An 18,238-nucleotide genomic window follows, 5' to 3' on the forward strand; every position below is an offset into this window, starting at 1 on the left:
AGTGGTTTGTGATTAAGCACATAGCCATTAAACTCATAGCAAGGTGGTCCCGTGAATAGAGCTGCTGTTATGCATCTTTATGCCCATTGGTTCAAATCTAGCATGAGTATGAAGATTATACAGTCATGGCCGAAAGTGTTTGCACCCTTGAAATTGTTCCAGAAAATAAAGTATTTCTCCAAGAAAATTATTGCAATTACACATGTTTTTTCCTTTGTGTGTATTTGAACAACAAAAAAACAGAGATAAATGGCAAATTGGACATAATTTCATGCAAATCCCCAAAAATGGGCAGGACAAAATTGGCACCCTCAACTTAATATTTGGTTGCAAAAAAACCTTTTTACACCTCTCAACTGGAATTTTGGACCACTCAACATTTGCAATCTGCTCCAAGTCTCTGATATTTGAAGGCACCTTCTCCCAACAGCAATTTTAAAATCTCATGGGACTCATTGCTGCCACTTCAGAACTCTCCAGCACTTTGTTTCCATCCATTTCAGGGCACAACATTGCAACCCAAAATCCTTTGACAATACCAAAACACCTTTGAACCTTCACCATATTTGACTGTAGGTACTGTGTTCTTTTCTTTGTAAGACTCATTTTGTTTCTGGTAAACAATAGAATGATGTGCTTTACCAAAAAGCTCTATCTTGGTCTCATCTGTCCACATTACACTTTCCCAGAAGGATTTTGGCTTACTCACGTAAATTTGGCAAACTGCATTCTAGCTAATTTATGTCTCTGTGTGAGGAGTGGTGTCCTCCTATGTCTCCTGCCATAATGTTTCATTCAATTCAAATATCGACAAATAGTTCTCACTGATACTGATGCACCCTGAGCCTGTAGGACAGCTTGAATTTCTTTGGAACTTGATTAGGGCTGCATATCCACCATCCGGACCATCCTTCATTTCAACCTTTCATCAATTTTCTCTACCGTCCACGTCCGGGGAGATTAGCTACAAAGCCATTTTTTGTAAACCTCTTGATTATGTTGCGCACCGTGGATAAAGGAACATCAAGATCTCTGAAGATGGACTTATAACCTTGAGGTTATTCAAATTTTTCAATAATTTTAGTTAACAAGTCGTCAGAGAGTTCTCGTCTTCTCTTTCTGTTAGACATGCTCAATGTAGCACACAAAGACACACAATGCAACGACTTAGTCAACTTCTCCACTTTTTATCTGGATTCGGGTGTGATTTTCATATTGCCCACACCAGTTACTTGCCACAGGTGAGTTTGAATGATTTTTCTTTGTGTTGTTCCAATACTCATAAAGGAAATAAACCATGTGTATAACAAAACGTATAATAGCAATAATTTTCTGGGAGAAATACTTCACTTTCTGGAATAATTTCAAATCTGCCAAAATTTTCGGCCATGACTATATATGTTGCTTGCATAAGGGTTCTCCCTGTATGCATTGGTTTGATGTTACACTTCACAAGCATACAAATAGCTACAATGACCATATAATTTGTATAAATAGAGACAATAAAATTATAGGTAGATGGTAAGCTCCCCTGGAAAAGAGGCTGATGAAAGAAAATGCACACCTTATACACAGTTTATGAAAAGCAATAGAAACAAAACACAATTCCACTAACCATATAGGAAGCCATGCGCCATACCGGATATATTAAACAAAGGTAGGCAATCCTTAACTAAAATAAAATTTTAGCATGGATTTTTTTCATTCGTTTAAAGTAGTGAATTGTATCTATTTTACATATAAAAAGTATTAAAAGTATAAAAAAAAGTCTTAGAAAAAGAAGATACAAAAATCACTAAAATAGTGTGAAAAAGTAAAATAATAGGCATTAAATCTACTCAAGTGTAAAAGTTTTATGTCAAAGATCTAACCTCTGGTATTAAAGAGTAAATACAAGAGCGGACATACCATTGGTGCAACCTGTGTAGATGCACATGGTACCATGAGGTAAGGAGGCCACTACTACCTCCAAAGTAGGTGGAATTCTGCATTATGATAAGATACTGGACTGCAAAGGGCTCATAATTGCTCTTGCACAGGGGTCCTCTTCTGTCTGTGTGTAAATATATGCCTTTTTGTAGCTGGTGGGACTTTAGTTAGGTTCACTGGTTTAACTTCACCCTTAAGACGGCTTTACACGGAGCGACATCGCTAGCAATATCGCTAGCGATGGTACCCGCCCCTGTCGTTTGTGCGTCATGGGCAAATCGCCACCCGTGGTGCACAATCTCGCTTGTCCGTGTCACACGTACAGCCCTCCCTAACAACGTCGCTGTGGGCGATGAACAACCTCCCCTGAAAGGGGGAGGTTAGCTCGGCGTCACAGCGACGTCACAGAGTGGGCCGCCAATAGAAGCGGAGGGGCGGAGAGCAGCCGCATCTCGGTGATCGTTGAGGACACAGGTACGCTGTAGTTCGTCGTTCCCAAGGTGTCACACATAGCGATGTGTGCTGCCTAAGGGAACGACAAACAACCTGCGTCCTCAACAACCAACGATTTTTTTAAAATAAACGACATGTCAATGATGGACGATTTGGTGAGTATTTTCCATCGTTAATGGCCGCTCGTTGGTGTCACACGCAACGACGTCGCTAAAGATGCCGGATGTGCGTCACGCAATCCGTGACCCTGGCGATATATCGTTAGATACATCATTGCGTGTAACGGGGCCTTAAGAGGTAATTTTGGAATTTACTTACACCTAAAATTATAAATTGGAATCAAAGTACAGAAAAAGTAAAAGTGCAAAAGTGATTGGAGTCCCCCTGGTGACTGTATCTGTTACATCGTCTATTACAACTATTAAATGAGTCAGAAACAACCCAAGTTTGTGTACTACAGCTAGATAACTGATTTACAACCTGCTTTTATCTCCTCTGGTTGATGTTTAGCTGAACTTGCCTTGGCTTTAAGACTTGTACAGCCAAGTATAAGAAGCTCAGAGCAGCAGGAGAGTCCGCCCCAACTTGGTAAAACTTTGTTTTCTTTTGCTATTTCTTTAGACAATCTGCCTGTTGTACAACACAGACTTCCTCTCGAGAAACCAGAGAAGCATTGTCTTTTAATCGGACGTCTCACAGAAGAGAACTCTGGACTGTCAGATTTGGCACGAGGAAGGCAAGGAGCAAGAAGGAAAAAAAAGTGTGTAGGATCTCCAGAAAATGGAAGACAACATGGATGTAATAGAAGGAACCCAAGAGGTGATCTCAACGGAGACTCCAGCTGTAACTCTTTTCAACCCAATCTGTAGGAGCAGACAAGCACCATTCGCACATGAAATTATTGCACGTAAGTACAGTTCATTCTACTTTAATAAATTTTAGGCATACTACATGTGATACATAGTTGTTGTTTTAGAAGAGGGATATTTGTTTAATCCCAAACAATTAGGATTTACAGTCATTTTAAACTTGTGTTACCACCAGATCACCCTATTGCTTTTCTTAAGGATATTCCATTCACACAAGGAAACAAATATCAGAAGATGAGTCATTGAGACGAGCAGATAAGTTTATCTCAGCTAAAGACAGTTCACATGTATATACATGACTAATTAATATAGGCATGGAAACTGAAAATCACTACACTTCTGTATCATACAGTGGGTACGGAAAGTATTCAGACCCCTTTAAATTTTTCACTCTTTGTTTCATTGCAGCCATTTGGTAAATTCAAAAAAGTTAATTTTTTTTCTCATTAATGTACACTCTGCATCCCATCTTGGCAGAAAAAAACCCCTAGAAATGTAGAAATTTTTGCACATTTATTAAACAAGAAAAACTGAAATATCACATGGTCATAAGTATTCAGACCCTTTGCTCAGACACTCATATTTAAGTCACATGCTGTCCATTTCCCTATGATCCTCCTTGAGATTGTTCTACTTCTTCATTGGGGTCCAGCTGTGTTTAATTAAACTGATAGGCCTTGATTTGAAAAGGCACACACCTGTCTATATAAGACCTCACAGCTCACAGTGCATATCAGACCAAATGAGAATCATGAGGTCAAAGGAACAGCCCAAGGAGCTCAGAGACAGAATTGTGGCAAGGCACAGATCTGACGAAGCTTACAAAATAATTTCTCAGTACTCCAGGTTCCTAAGAGCACAGTGGCCTCCATAATCCTTAAATGGAAGAAGTTTGGGACCACCAGAACCCTTACTAGACCTGGCTGTCCAGCCAAACTGAGCAATCGTGGGAGAAGAGAGTGAGAGAGGTAAAGAAGAACCCCAAGATCACTGTGGCTGAGCTCCAGAGATGCAGTATTGAGATGAGAGAAAGTTCCACAAAGTCAACTATCACTGCAGCCCTCCAACAGTCGGGCCTTTACGGCAGAGTAGCCCAACAGAAGCCTCTCCTCAGTGCAAGACATATGAAAGCCCACACAGAGTTCACAAAAAAACACACGAAGGACTCCCAGACTATGAGAAATAAGATTCTATGGTCTGATGAGACAAAGAGAACGTTTTGGTGATAATTCTAAGCTGTATGTGTGGAGACAACTAGACACTGTTCATCTCCTTCCCAATACAATCCCAACAGTTAGACATGGTGGTGGCAGCATCATGCTATAGGGGTGTTTTTCAGCTGCAGGGACAGGATGGCTGGTTGTAATTGAAGGAAAGATGAATGCAGCCAAGTACAGAGATATCCTGATAGAAATCTTCTTCCAGAGTGCTCTGGACCTCAGATTTGGCCAAAGCTTCACTTTCCAACAAGACAATGAGCCTAAGCACAAAGCTAAAATAACAAAGGAGTGGCTTCAGAACAACTCTGTGACCATTCTTGACTGACCCAGCCAGAGCCCTGGCCTAAACCCAATTGAGCATCTCTGGAAAGACTTGAAAATGGCTGTCCACTAACGTTCACCATCCAAGCTGACGGAACTGGAGAGGATCTGCAAGGAAAAATGGCAGAGGATCCCCAAATCCAGGTGTGAAAAACTTGCTGCATCATTCCCAAGAAGACTCATGGCTGTACTAGCTCAAAAGGGTGCTTCTACTCAATACTAAGCAAAGGGTCTGAATATTTATGATCATGTGATATTTCAGTTTTTCTTGTTTAATAAATTTGCAAAAATGTCTACATTTCTGTTTTTTTCTGTCAAAATGGGGTGCAGAGTGTACATCAATGAGAAAAAAAATGAACTTTTCTTAATTTACCAAATGGCTGCAATGAAATAAAGAGTGAAACATTTAAAAGGGGTCTGAATACTTTCTGTACCCACTGTATATGTACTGTATATTTTTTTCTTCTTCTTCTCATGACTTGATTAATGAAAGAAGAACAGGCTCTGTTCCTAATTTTGTACCATGTACATGGAATAAGAAGTGTTCAAATGTGTGAGAATATGTGCAATATGCTTTATCTGTCATCACTTTTATGACCCTACACATCGTCAGCCTCTATGTAATTGCTTAGACTGTAAAAAAACAGGCATCTGTTGAGTTGGTTTATATACGTGACATGCTATGATATTATACCACATCCTCCATCTGAAACATTCCAGTGCTGCCTTTTCATGGGGACCTATCAGGCTAACAACATAGGTTTCGGCATCTGAAAGTGCTGAGAGAGCCTCCAATATAATTGTAGATGTACCCTGAAATATTTTTTTCTGATAATCTTCTTATTGGGAGTGTTGGAAGCACAAAACACAATCTAAATTGTGATATAGAAGCTATGTTTGTGTTTATTACGTACTATCCTATGGTAATTTTGATGCCGTAAATCCCATAGTGACCAGGAAAAAGTGAGAAAATGAAGGGGTGTAATGGTTAATTATGTATTTTTATGAATAATACTCATGTTCAATGACCACATGTGATTAATACCAGTATATACAGTATTTCTAATTCTAATGTATATGGGTGCAAACTGACTATCCATTAACATCTGCTCTCCATCAGTAGCACTGACATTGGGGGTCCACTACGCAGCTACATGCAAATATTACATTAGCCTCATTCACACATTTTTCTGTAAAGAATAGGAGCTGTTTGACATTACTTGGCAGCGGCCAGTTTACATTGAATGAAGTGTGTAGTGCAGCCCCATTCCATGTTTTTACATCCAGCTGCCAGCAAATCATGTAACAGTTGATCAGTGGGACTGTCAAGTGTTTGATCGCAACTGATCTGACAACTTAGTGATAGGTCATCAATGTATATTTGCCCTGACAACCCTATAAATAGTCCTATTAACCTCTTTTGTCATAGAGCAGGGTGGTAACAACCGTGGTCGTAGAGGGCGCCATTGCGACCGGGCCTGGCAGGTTAGTGGCCCGGCGGCCGCCCTGCATATCAGCAGCCAGCTCCTTTCTGTGAGAGAGGCGTTGCGCTGTTCTGTCGCAGATCACGCTGCCGCTATATGAAACGGTGCTGCCGCTGACATCAGGCCCCCCTGCTCGGTGTCAGCGGTGGCGGCATGCCTCCCTCCCCCGTTATCGCACACAGCAATAATAAAGCATCGAGCGGCCCGCGCAACTCCATGCTCCATCATTCTCCCCCTGTGCCTGCTTGGTGACGTCACTCCTGTGCGACTGCTGTGCTGAGGCATGCAGAACGCAGGACAGGAGGATGTTGACTGGAGCAGTGTGGGAATGGAGGAGAGAGGTGAGGACAGAGCAGCGGTGGAACAAGGAGAGAGGTGATGACAGAGCAACAGTGGACCGAACGAGAAGAGAGGTGAGTTCTTGTTTTTTTTTTTTGTAAATCAGTGAGTACACGGTGGCTAGAGGCCTGCAATATATATGGAAGCTTGGTGAGCTGCATTATACATGGATAACTGGGGGCTGCATTATACATGGAGGCCTGGGGGGGCTGCATTATACATGGAGGCCTGGGGGTGCTGCAATATACATAGAGGCTGGGGGGTGCTGCATTATACATGGAGGCATAGGGACTGCTTTATACATGGAGGCTTGGTGGGCTGCATTATATATGGAGGCCTGGGGGGCTGCATTATACATGGAAGCCTAGGTGGCTGCATTATATATGGAGGCCTAGCGGGCTGCATTATACACGAAGGTCTATAGGACTGCATAATACAACATGAAGGACACCTTATATATGGACTATAGGGGTGCATTATACATGGAGGTCTATAGGGCTGCATTATACATGGAGGTCTATGGGGCTACATTATACATGGAGGTCTATGGGGATGCATTATACAACATGAAGGACACCTTATACATGGACTATAGGGGTGCATTATACATGTAAGAGTATGGGGCTGTATAATACAAAATAAAGAAAAAGGCTCTTTCCCTCAGCACCCAACTTTCCCATGCTCTGCTATACATCTTCTCTCAGCACCCAGCTTCCCCGTGCTCTGATATGGGAAAGTTGGCTGCTGAGGGAGACACTATCACGTGTTTCTCAACGCAGTGATTCTAGAACAATGCCCCCTGGGAAATATACAAAACAAGAAAGCCGCGGAGACATTATCACATGTTTCTCAACGCTGGCAGGAAACTAGCCAGGTCTTTCACCGGGAAGGAACAACCAGGGAAGGGCAGTCTCCAGTCAAGGAAACCGCCTCCACACTGATGAGGGGCAAATACCCTGAAACAGCTGTCTGTGGATGGATACCATGTTTGGCATAGGCGGTTTCCTTGACTGGAGATGGTGATGGTGTCTCCGCGGCTTTCTTGTTTTGGCTGCTGAGGGAAAGATGTATAGCAGATCATAGGGAAGCTGGGTGCCGAGGACAAGATGGATATCAGAACATAAGAACGCTTGGTGCTGATAGAGGGATTTCAGATCATGGGAAACTTGGGTGCTGCAGGTAAGAGCCAAGTGTCAGTGTCATTATCCCATACCCCGAGTGTCAGTGTCATTATCCCATACCCCAAGTGTCGGTGTATGTGGAGGGGGGCCCAGATCTGAATTTTGCACCGGGGCCCATCAAACTCTAGTTACACCACTGTCATAGAGGGACCAGGAAGCCTGATCACTAGTTATGAGAATGCACTAAAATGCTTGAGCGCTCGTTACATGGAGAGACAGAATATGCCGGACAGGAAATCAAGTACATTTTTCACCCGAACGATTCTCGATCAAGCACTCTGAAACTTGTACGAGCACCGAGCAGTGCCAAGCACACTGATACTCGATTGAGCACCCTGAAACTTGTACGAGTACCGAGCAGTGCCAAGCACAATGATACTCGATCGAGCACCCTGAAACTTGTACAAGTACCGAGCAGTGCCAAGCAAACTGATACTCGATCTAGCACCCTGAAACTTGAACGAATACCAAGCAGTGCAAAGCACCCTGATACTCGATCGAGCACTCTGAACTCATACTAACAAACAGTGCCGAGCACCCCGATACTCAATCGAGCACCCAGAAACTCGAACGAGTACCGAGCAGTGCCAAGTACACTTGCTCATCACTACTGAGCACCAGTTCAATGTGTGACTTTGGAATGATGGAAAGGAATCTGACTACAGAACAAACATGATCTCACTTCTTCAATAAGATCAATAGTATTTTACTTCTATATAGCCATAATTCTTTTAGAATGCATTAAATGTTGGCATTTATGGTATTTATTACCATTTCTGCTAACCTTTGTATAATATATCTGCCATTTTTGGGGGCTTATTATTAAGCCTGCTTTACACCTTACGATCCAGCATACGATATCGTATGCGATCGTAACCGCCCCCATTGTATGTGCGGCACGTTCAATTTGTTGAATGTGCAGCACAAACGATTAACCCCCGTCACACGTACTTACCCGTCCATACGACCTCGCTGTGGGCGGCGAACGTCCACTTCCTGGAGTGGGAGGGACGTCCGGTGTCACAGCGACGTCACGCGACAGCCGGCCAATAGAAGTGGAGGGGCGGAGCTGAGCGGGACGTAAACATCCCGCCCACTTCCTTCCTTCTGCATTGCTGGCCGCAGGGCGCAGGTAAGATCTGTTCATCGTTCCTGGGGTGTCACACACTGCGATGTGCGCTACCCCGGGTACGATGAACAATCTGACGTACAATTCATGAGGAATGTACGACGTGTGTGCGATGAACGTTTTACCATTCAATCGCAATCGCACGTACCTGTCACACACTGCAATGTAACTTACAATGCCGGATGTGCGTCACTTACGACGTGACCCCGCCGACACATTGTAAGATACATTGCAGCGTCTAAAGCGGGCTTAATAACATCAATATTGAATTAATGGGGTCCATCTCCCAGAAACCCTGTTAATGGGCAGAATGTTTAGAATTTAGAATTATGTCAATTATGCAGCCGAAGGGAGACTCAGTATGTACTGCTTTAACTCTTTCGCTTCCTTCTTTTTTTTTTTTTTTTAATAGTGGGCAATCACAGTATGCCAATACTTGACAAGGCTGTGATGGGCAGGGAGAGAATGGTTTTTGCCATTTCTTCGTCTTTTTACGGTGAATGCTCAAATATCCAATCCCGAACTGATGGGGCCAAACACTGTACGATTTTAACATTTTCCGATCTTTCCCGATCAGGTTCGCTAATCTCTATTCATGTACCTCTGAAAGATCTGTATATGATACAATGCACATTATAAAGCGACAGTCATTCTAATTTATATTTCTGTAAAAATCTGTACTCACTGAATACAGATTATTTTTATTACTGAGATAGGAGATAACAGTCAGCACTATTCAATTCTATGAAGAGATTGGAGTAGGCAGAAAGAGCTAGATAAAAGGGTACTTTATACGCTGTGTATCCGCCCCCGTCGGTTGTGCGTCCCGGGCAAATCGCTGCCCTTGGCGCACAACATCGCTTACCCCCGTCACACGGACTTACCTTCCCTGCGACATGACTGTGGCTGGCGAACCGCCTCCTTTCTAAGGGGGTGGTTTGTGCGGCATCACAGCAACGTCACACGGCAGCCGTCCAATAGCAGAGGAGGGGCGGAGATGAGCGGCTGGAACATGCCGCCCACCTCCTTCCTTCCTCATTGCCGGTGGACGGAGGTAAGATGTTCATCGTTCCTGCGGTGTCACACATAGTGATGTGTGGTGCCGCAGGAATGAGGAACAACATCGCTACTTACCTAACAACGATTTTTTATAATTAAACGACCTCTCATATACCAACGATTTTTATCTTTTTTGCAATCGTTTTAGGTCGCTCCTAGCTGTCACACGCTGCGATGTCGCTAACAACGCCGGATGTGCGTCACAAACACCGTGACCCCGACGATATATCGTTAGCGATGTTGCAGCGTCTAAAGCACCATATAGGCTAGAAGGAGCTAGAGGCAGACGCAGGCAAATTGCTGCAAGTTCTCCTGAAATGATAGCTACAGTTCTCCACAGAACCTTATAAGTACCAACTGTCCTCTCCTACCTCACTCATGGGAAAGTCTGTATTAACTCAGAATTAACTGGAGACAGATTTTACCAATGAGAATTTTTGAGACTGAGTCAGGAGGAGAAAGGAGCAGATTTCTCTTACATTTATTAGAAAGTTTCTTCACTTGAATTATTGATTTCTGATAACAAGTTATAACAATGGTTACTCTTTAAGCTCAAGTTATGGAATCTATAACCTCTATGTTTTCGTTACATTCAGGTTTCGTACAGAAGTCATTTAGGGGTTGATGTATTTTTTATTCTGCATTGGTACTGACTTAGCTGTACTTAGGGAGAAAGATGGAAAGGTAAATAACCTGTGATGACAGAAGAACGCACCGTCACACCTCTTTATGGTGTTCTTCAGCTCTATTAAAGGTGATTGACACATGCAAAACTTAACTTTCACCTTTCTCAATGTCAGTCACCAGCTATTACACATGATAAATATTCAGAGAGTTTATGATACATGTAATGCTGTGATGTGCTCAGTACTCTGTGATATTGTCAAGGTAGATGTAATTTGTTGGCTCAAAGCATATTAAAGTAATATAATTCTAAATCTAATTTATTTTTTACACAACATATGACAGGACTGAATAATTACATATAAATATACAGTACTGAGGAAAAGTACAATTTAAAAAAATCAGTCACCATCGCACCTGGGGGATTTCTTGAGAAAGAGAATATAAATCAATCAATTTTGGTGAGACCATCCTTTACCTTCAATAGTTGAGTCAGTTGGCCTTGTTTCCATGTCAAAGAAGTGGCTTTTTGGCAGAAGATTTTCCATAAAAACTACTTCCAGCCAGACATCTTAACTGTAGATGGGTGCAGCTCGTTACTATTGGTTGCTGCCAGTTCTGAGCTGATGGCACTGCTGGACATCTTATGATTTTGAAGGGAAAAGTAAGTATGATGTGTCTTTCATCTGCTGCATCAAGTTTTCTTGGACAACTCTTGCATCTCAATTTTGCCCATTTCTTGGAATTTTTTGAAAAGAGTTTGAAAAGTAAATTTTGAAACCCCAGTTTCCTTTGAAATCTTTGCCTGGTAGAGACCTTGCTAATGCAGTATAACTACCTTGGGCATTGTTGCTGTGTTCAGTCTTGCTATGGTGCATGACCTGTAGCAGAGTTGGGCTGTTTCTTACCTAGTTTTAGAGAGGTACTCTGGGAGATAAAAAGTGTTTGTACTGTCCCTGCACTCATACAGAATAAAGCTGTTGTACCGCCCTGGTGTCGAGCTGCTCAGATCTGGGATCGTGGCTCGAGGGGGAGGTCCGGACCCGACTTGGCGGACACTTTGATACGTAAAAGGGGATATTTACAGAGGATATGTTTGTGACGCCCCCTGCGGGTTGCGGTAATGGGAGTACCGCCGCTGCTGAAGGAGTACCGGGGCAGATGGTGATAAGCAGCAAGATGTCAGTCCCTCCACAGGTAGGGAAGGCCCCGGGCTCAGGGGGTTGGTAGTTATTTGGGAGGACAGGGTGCAGGGAACCAGGGTACTCACTGTGGGTAGTCGTGGTGCTGGATGAGGTTTAGAAAGGAGACACACGCTGTCAGTAAACCGAAATCTCTGTGTACAGCTGCCGCTGCCGGGAGCTCGTCCAAGTACCCGGTCCCACCGATGTCACTTATTGATCTGGAGCCTGCCTCCATGCTCAATTTATTGTCCATTGGTGGTCCCCGTGGCTTGAAGCTGTTGGGTGCCCTGCTCACTATGTGTAGTGTAGCTGTGCTCTTGAGGGCTGGCACTTGGGACTTTAATGGGTAACTGTGTCTGGAAACACCCCTGTCCCCCTCGTTGTGCTGATGTCCTCAACCTCTAAGCGTCTAGGGAAGTCCTTGAAGATCCTCTCCCTTTCAGGTGAATTGCCAGGACGTTGAATCGTCTACTGACCTACGGTCCTGTACCCCGTCGTGCTCGGTACCGGTCAGTTCTGTTGGGTGCTTCTGGTGCCGACAGTCCTGCAAGACTACATTCGTCACACCCTTGTCCAATGTCCCTGCTACTGGTCCCCGACTCCTCTGGACCCGAATCACCGCTTGCGACCCAACCAGTCCTCCTTACCTCCCCAGGAGCTCACTTCCCAGCTCCTCTCTCTTTGGAGCCTACTTCTCAACTCTCCCTCTCACAGTCTGTTCAGTCCCCCAGTGGCTGGCCCATTTCCATTTAGTCCAACCCCCCTGGTGTGTCTGGCACTGACTCATGTGAGGTGATTAGGTTTTGTGGTGCAGATGGGAGTGACATCGGTTTCTTGGGTACCTGGAGCCTTGGGGGGTAGGCCCTGCACCCTGGGTAAGGATACAGTTCCCTGTGGCACCCTGATGTATTCAGTGGCACCACACTGTGATACCTAGTATACTTGTATTATCTTTAGAACACTTGTAATTCAGTTATACAGGAGCTTCTCCTCACCCCTCCCATCTGGGACGTTACATCACACATCATTGAGCAGCTCCATGCTGCATCAGTCTCCTATAATAGCTGCTTTCACAGTTCAAGAACAGGGGGTGTGACGTCCCAGAAGCTCTGTGTTGTATCAGTCTCCAAATGCTTCCGCAGTCTGAGAAGAGAGACATGACATACCATAAGCTCCGTGCTGTATCAGTCTCCTGATACTTCTGCAGTCTGAGAAGAAGGGGCATGATGTTCCAGAAGCTCCGTGCTATATCAGTCTCCTTATGCTTCCGCAGTCTGAGAAGAGGTGGGCAGGCCACGCTTCCTGTTTTCCGCATGGAAGCAGATATCAGGAGACTGATACAGCACAAAGTTTCTGGGATGCCACACCCTCTGTTCTTGAACTGCAGAAGCAGCTATTATAGGACAGATACAGCATGGAGCAGCATAATGATGTGTGATGTAACGTCACAGATGGGAAGAGTGTGGAGCAGCTACTGCATAACTGAATTACAAGTGTTCTAAAGATAATAGAGGTGTACTAGGCTTTGTAGTGTATGAGTGCAGGGAAAGTACAAAAATGTATTATGTCCCCGTAGTACCCCTTTAAACCTCCTATAAAGCTGTTTGATTCAGTTAAAGACTGTGTTTAAACTAAAATATGAAAATGATGATCATTATCACCTGTTTGGTATAATTGATTACTCCTACACTTGACTATACATCTGCAAAATCCATGACTGTGCAAGTGTTCGTCTGTGACCTGCACGCCTTCTAAGCGCCACCCTACTCACTGTCTGTTTTGCTCTGCTCCACCCAGTACCTGACTATTGTTCTAAGTTGCCTTGTGCTGGTTGTGAGTCATAGGGTGGCACAACTAAACCAAAGGAATTTGTATGTACCCTATCCTGCAGAGATTTGCCTCCTTAGCCTATCTGTGGTTTCCTGGTGCTATGTAAGACAGCTCCTCCCCTCACACCTTTGCCTGATTATAGGTACTTGTCAGTTCCTATTTGCACTCTGTCTTCCAGTATCTTTGTTTGACTTTCCTGATAGCGACCCGGCTTGCCCCTCGTTTATCCTGACCTCTCCTCTCCTGATGACAGCTACATTTCTGAAACCTGTGCTGCCTGCTTCGACTTCAGTTTTCTTGACTACGTCTCTGTTTTTGCCCATGTACTTTGCATGCCTGCCTTGACCTGTTGGTCAGCTGCTGCATGCCCATGGATTGCTTTGAGACTAGTGTGAAGCCCCGCCGGTGCAGTTGATGCAGTGTTGGTGCATTACCTTCAGGGACTCCACGGTCAGTCTGGATCCTGTCACAGGTAGGAGATCTTCTTCTAGTCGTGATGCCACTCTCAGATTTGCGGTCAGTGGAGACCGCCACTGCAGGTTAGGGTGCCTGGGGCTGATGGTGGGTGCAGTCAGATGTAGTAGCCTCCTGAGAGTGAGGCAAGCCCCAGGGCCCTGTATAGATGTGTAGTACCACAAGGCGCAGAATGACTCCACACAGGCAGGATGTCTTTTAGGGTTTTTACTCACATTTGATGGCAGGGTGAGTAACCCGGGCGTAGCTGGGATGAACCAGGTGGGAACCAGGTATCCTTCAGGCTGACTTTTTGAGGGTGACTACTGACTCGCCTTCCTTAGCCCTTGGTGGTTTGGGGTAACCCCGACTTTTAGTCCCTATGGGGGTCACCCAGGGAAGATGCTGCAGCCTCTCTCCCCTTCGTTCGCCGTTTGCTTGTTCCCCGGACCAGGCCACTCCAGCTGCTTGCCTCCTGTGACCTATGGGCCCTAACTGTGGTTACGTGGCTGCGGCTTTTGTGGTGTTGTGGTGTGGGCTTTGAGAGCCCCACACCGGCAGGTTTAGCAAAAGAAGCTGGATCTATCTTCGCTTCGGGATCTGCCGCCCGTTTGGGCCTGGTACTCTCTAGCAGTCTCCTTACTTCCCCACCCTGCTCTCTCTCTAGCTGAGAGGGGTTTCAGGTAGCACTCCTAGTTGACCGTTCTCCCCCGTCTGTAGCCACTGCGCGGGCGCTGTTAGACAGCAACTACCCCACAGGTCTGCTCCTCACTGAGCCCTAAGGAGTTCTGCTCTAACTGACTCACTGCCCCTCCTCTCCTGTTCTTGCCTACGCCACCTAGCAACCAGACTCTCTTACCACACCCCTTGAGAGGAGATGGAGGCCGTGCTCATGCTTCGCCCCCTCCTGGGTTCCCCAGGGGTCCTCTCATAGGTACATGTGTGAGACCTGATCACTATGCGCCTGTGTTCCACACCCCGGTCAGCCTTCTGGATTACCTGTATTGTACTGTCCCCAGCATGGGTGCAGTACTCAGTGGTGCCTGACCAGGTCAGGGGCGCCACATTCCCCCTTAGTTATCACCAGCACGTCCTCGGGCTGCAAGACAACATTTTAAAATGCATAAAACATTAAAACATGTAAAACTTTTAAAACCACCAGGTACTATACATCACCACCCTCCACCCACAAGTCCGTTAACCCACCCAAAACCCTTTCAGGAGGCAGGTCACCGGTCCTGTTGGTAACCAGGTCTGGGCCATCCACTTCCCCAGACCTTTCCTCCAATCTTCCTCTCCCGTTGGCCGCGCCTTCAGCCACTTCTGGCAGGATGTAGAGGCGGCTTTCAGGGTCTGGTGGTTTCAGGGTATACCTGGCCTGGTGGATCCGCGCCTTCAGCCTCTTCTGGCAGGATGTAGAGGCGGCCTCCACAGTTGGTGCTGACCAGGTACCCTCTTTGTGGTGGAGAGCCAGGCCCCATAAACAGGCATGCTCTCTGGTCGCAGGTGAGCCAAGGCCCTATATACGGACGGGCCCCTCCTGGTTGCAGACGAGCCAAGCCCCTAAACAGGCTGGCTCTGGTGGTGGTGCCTCTGGTGTAACTATTTACACTGCAAGAGTTTGTGGCTATAGCCAGTTCATAGCCTTAAGGTTTATGGTTTTCTCACAATAGTTTTTGTGGGCACATTACTTGAACTTGAGAACGTTGCAAAACAAACTTTTTCAAAACTTTAACTGATAACTTCTTTCTTTACTTTACTTTACTCCTCTTTACCAGGGCTTTGGCCTGTTGGGCTGCGGCACCTGCTGCTTTCTTGCTCTTTGTCGTCGTCTGAGGTAGTTTCATCTGTAGGTTCCTTGTCTTTTCTCTCTTGATCTTCATCTGTGTCTTTATCTCTGTCTTTTCTTTCTTGTAGCATGGGGTGGCTGTAAGGTTTGCTGGTACATAGTGCTACGTCAAGCGCGTACAGTCCTCTTTCGCCTTCATGCATAGTGAATTGTACTGAATCCCCCATCTTTAGGTTTCTGCCAGGGTGTCCTCTAGGCAGATGAGCGCTCACATCTCTTCTGTTGACAAATATCCCTTCTTTGATACCAGGGGCTACAATAAAGCCATATCCGCTTTTCAAGTTGAAATCCTCCACTACTCCTCTGCAAAGGGGTCCTCTGGCCTGTGCTTTGGCTCTTCTCAGGAACCTTTTTTCTTGTAGGTCTCTGGCCGTGACTTCTCTCTGCTCTGGAGACTGTGGTGCAGGGGACAGCGTTGTTCTGTTGCGACGCCTGGTCTTGCGGGCTGGGTTCTGCTGGGCTGTTACCTCAATGCCTGCAGGGCCCCAGGTGAGGTTTCTGGGCTGGTCTTCATCAGCAGACGGTGTCAAGTCCTCCTCATCCCAACGGGAATAGGGTAACATCTCCGGCTCTGAGTATTGCTCCACTGCCGGTGGCTCCGGAGTCAGCTCCTCAGCTTCCTGGCCTCCTCTCCCCCTTAGTTCTTCTTGGCACTCCTTTGGTGGCAGTGCTGGGGATGGGCTTTCTTCAGCAGGCCCAGGCGGGGGACTCTTTGGCGTGGTTGCTGCAGGGGTTGCCGGAACCCTCTTGGGGGTGTGCGGAGGGAGCAGATACCGATCCACCATCTCTTGTGGGAACTGGGCCTCTAGGTCAGCCTTCAGCTTCCAGTATTCGGGGTCCTCTCCTATCAGGGACTTCCTAGCAGGGACCTCTTTGGACTGGGGAGCGGTGTCTGCTCTGGCCTTGCAGGCCGGGGTAAATGGTGATGCAATCTCTTTGCGGGCCGCGCCCTGTATGGCGGCGGCCTGGTCTTGGCGGGCCGCGCCCGGCATGGCAGCGGCCTGGTCTTGGCGGGCCGCGCCCGGCATGGCGGCGGCCTGGTCTTGGCGGGCCGCGCCCTGTTTGGCGGCGGCCTGGTCTTGGCGGGCCGCGCCCTGTATGGCGGCGGCCTGGATCGGCGTCGCAGCTGTGATGGGATCTGTGCAGGCTGGGCTGGGCGTCGCTGCAGGGACCGGGTCTTGGTGGGCCGAGCAGGGCATCGCTGCGGCGGCCGGGGCTTGGCGGGCCGAGCAGGGCATCGCTGCGGCGGCCGGGTCTTGGCGGGCCGCACCTGGCGTGGCTGCGGCCTGGCTCAGCGTCGCCGCGCCGGGCGCCTCTTCAGGGACCGCGGGCGTGGCAGCAGGGGTCGGGGCACTTGCGCTGGCCGGGGCATCACTCGACTCACCCACCGGTGGCAGCATCGGGGTCTGCGTCATCGCCGTCCTGTCTGGCACTCGGCGCGCGGCTCTCCTTTCATAGGCCCGAACCGCCGCGGTCATCTCCAGCATTTCCATTCGTTCTTCCCGGATCTGCTCCACAACCCGGGTCTCCAGTCGGTCGCAGAACTGGGCCAGCTCCCGATACCACCAGGCAGCGGAGCCCGGTTCTGGATTTCTGCGGTCAGACGCCATTTCTTCTGCGCCCTCTTCTGCACGACTCTCCAGCTGTGGACTCGCCGTTGCCTCTGATAGCAAGCTGTTCAGTTTCCGCTCTGCCTCTTTCAGCAGCTCCTCTCCCAGCAGCAGGCTTCTGGCTCCCTTTCTGTCCCGACGTCTCTGGACGCTTCCGCTCTCTTCACAAGCGAGGTCAGAACCCTGCAGGGGATCTCTGGGTAGCCACACCTCTTCGTGGGCGGTAACTTCTTCCAGCGCGGGCTGCTGTTGTTTTTCAGCGCGCTTTTCATGGTGGCAATATGGCGGCGCTTCCAATTTTTCAAGCGGACCGCCCAGGCACATGGTCACCTGTCTGAACAGGTCTAGTCCTTATCCTGTTCGTGACGCCAGATGTGAAGCCCCGCCGGTGCAGTTGATGCAGTGTTGGTGCATTACCTTCAGGGACTCCACGGTCAGTCTGGATCCTGTCACAGGTAGGAGATCTTCTTCTAGTCGTGACGCCACTCTCAGATTTGCGGTCAGTGGAGACCGCCACTGCAGGTTAGGGTGCCTGGGGCTGATGGTGGGTGCAGTCAGATGTAGTAGCCTCCTGAGAGTGAGGCAAGCCCCAGGGCCCTGTATAGATGTGTAGTACCACAAGGCGCAGAATGACTCCACACAGGCAGGATGTCTTTTAGGGTTTTTACTCACATTTGATGGCAGGGTGAGTAACCCGGGCGTAG

The 18,238-nt window shown here is 47.1% G+C and overlaps 1 protein-coding gene across 1 annotated transcript in view; it reads left to right on the forward strand.

Annotated features, from left to right (window-relative positions):
• The first annotated feature begins 2,952 nt into the window (after positions 1-2,952).
• LOC142287240 (organic solute transporter subunit alpha-like) overlaps positions 2,953-18,238 on the forward strand; it is a 76,290-nt gene continuing 61,004 nt past the window's right edge. The window contains exon 1 of the mRNA XM_075333433.1: positions 2,953-3,289. Within this exon, the coding sequence (XP_075189548.1) occupies positions 3,163-3,289 (127 nt within the window). The 5' untranslated portion in view covers positions 2,953-3,162. The remainder of the gene's footprint in view (positions 3,290-18,238) is intronic.

Source organism: Anomaloglossus baeobatrachus, chromosome 2 (genome assembly GCF_048569485.1).
Source record: "Anomaloglossus baeobatrachus isolate aAnoBae1 chromosome 2, aAnoBae1.hap1, whole genome shotgun sequence".
NCBI lineage: Eukaryota > Metazoa > Chordata > Amphibia > Anura > Aromobatidae > Anomaloglossus > Anomaloglossus baeobatrachus.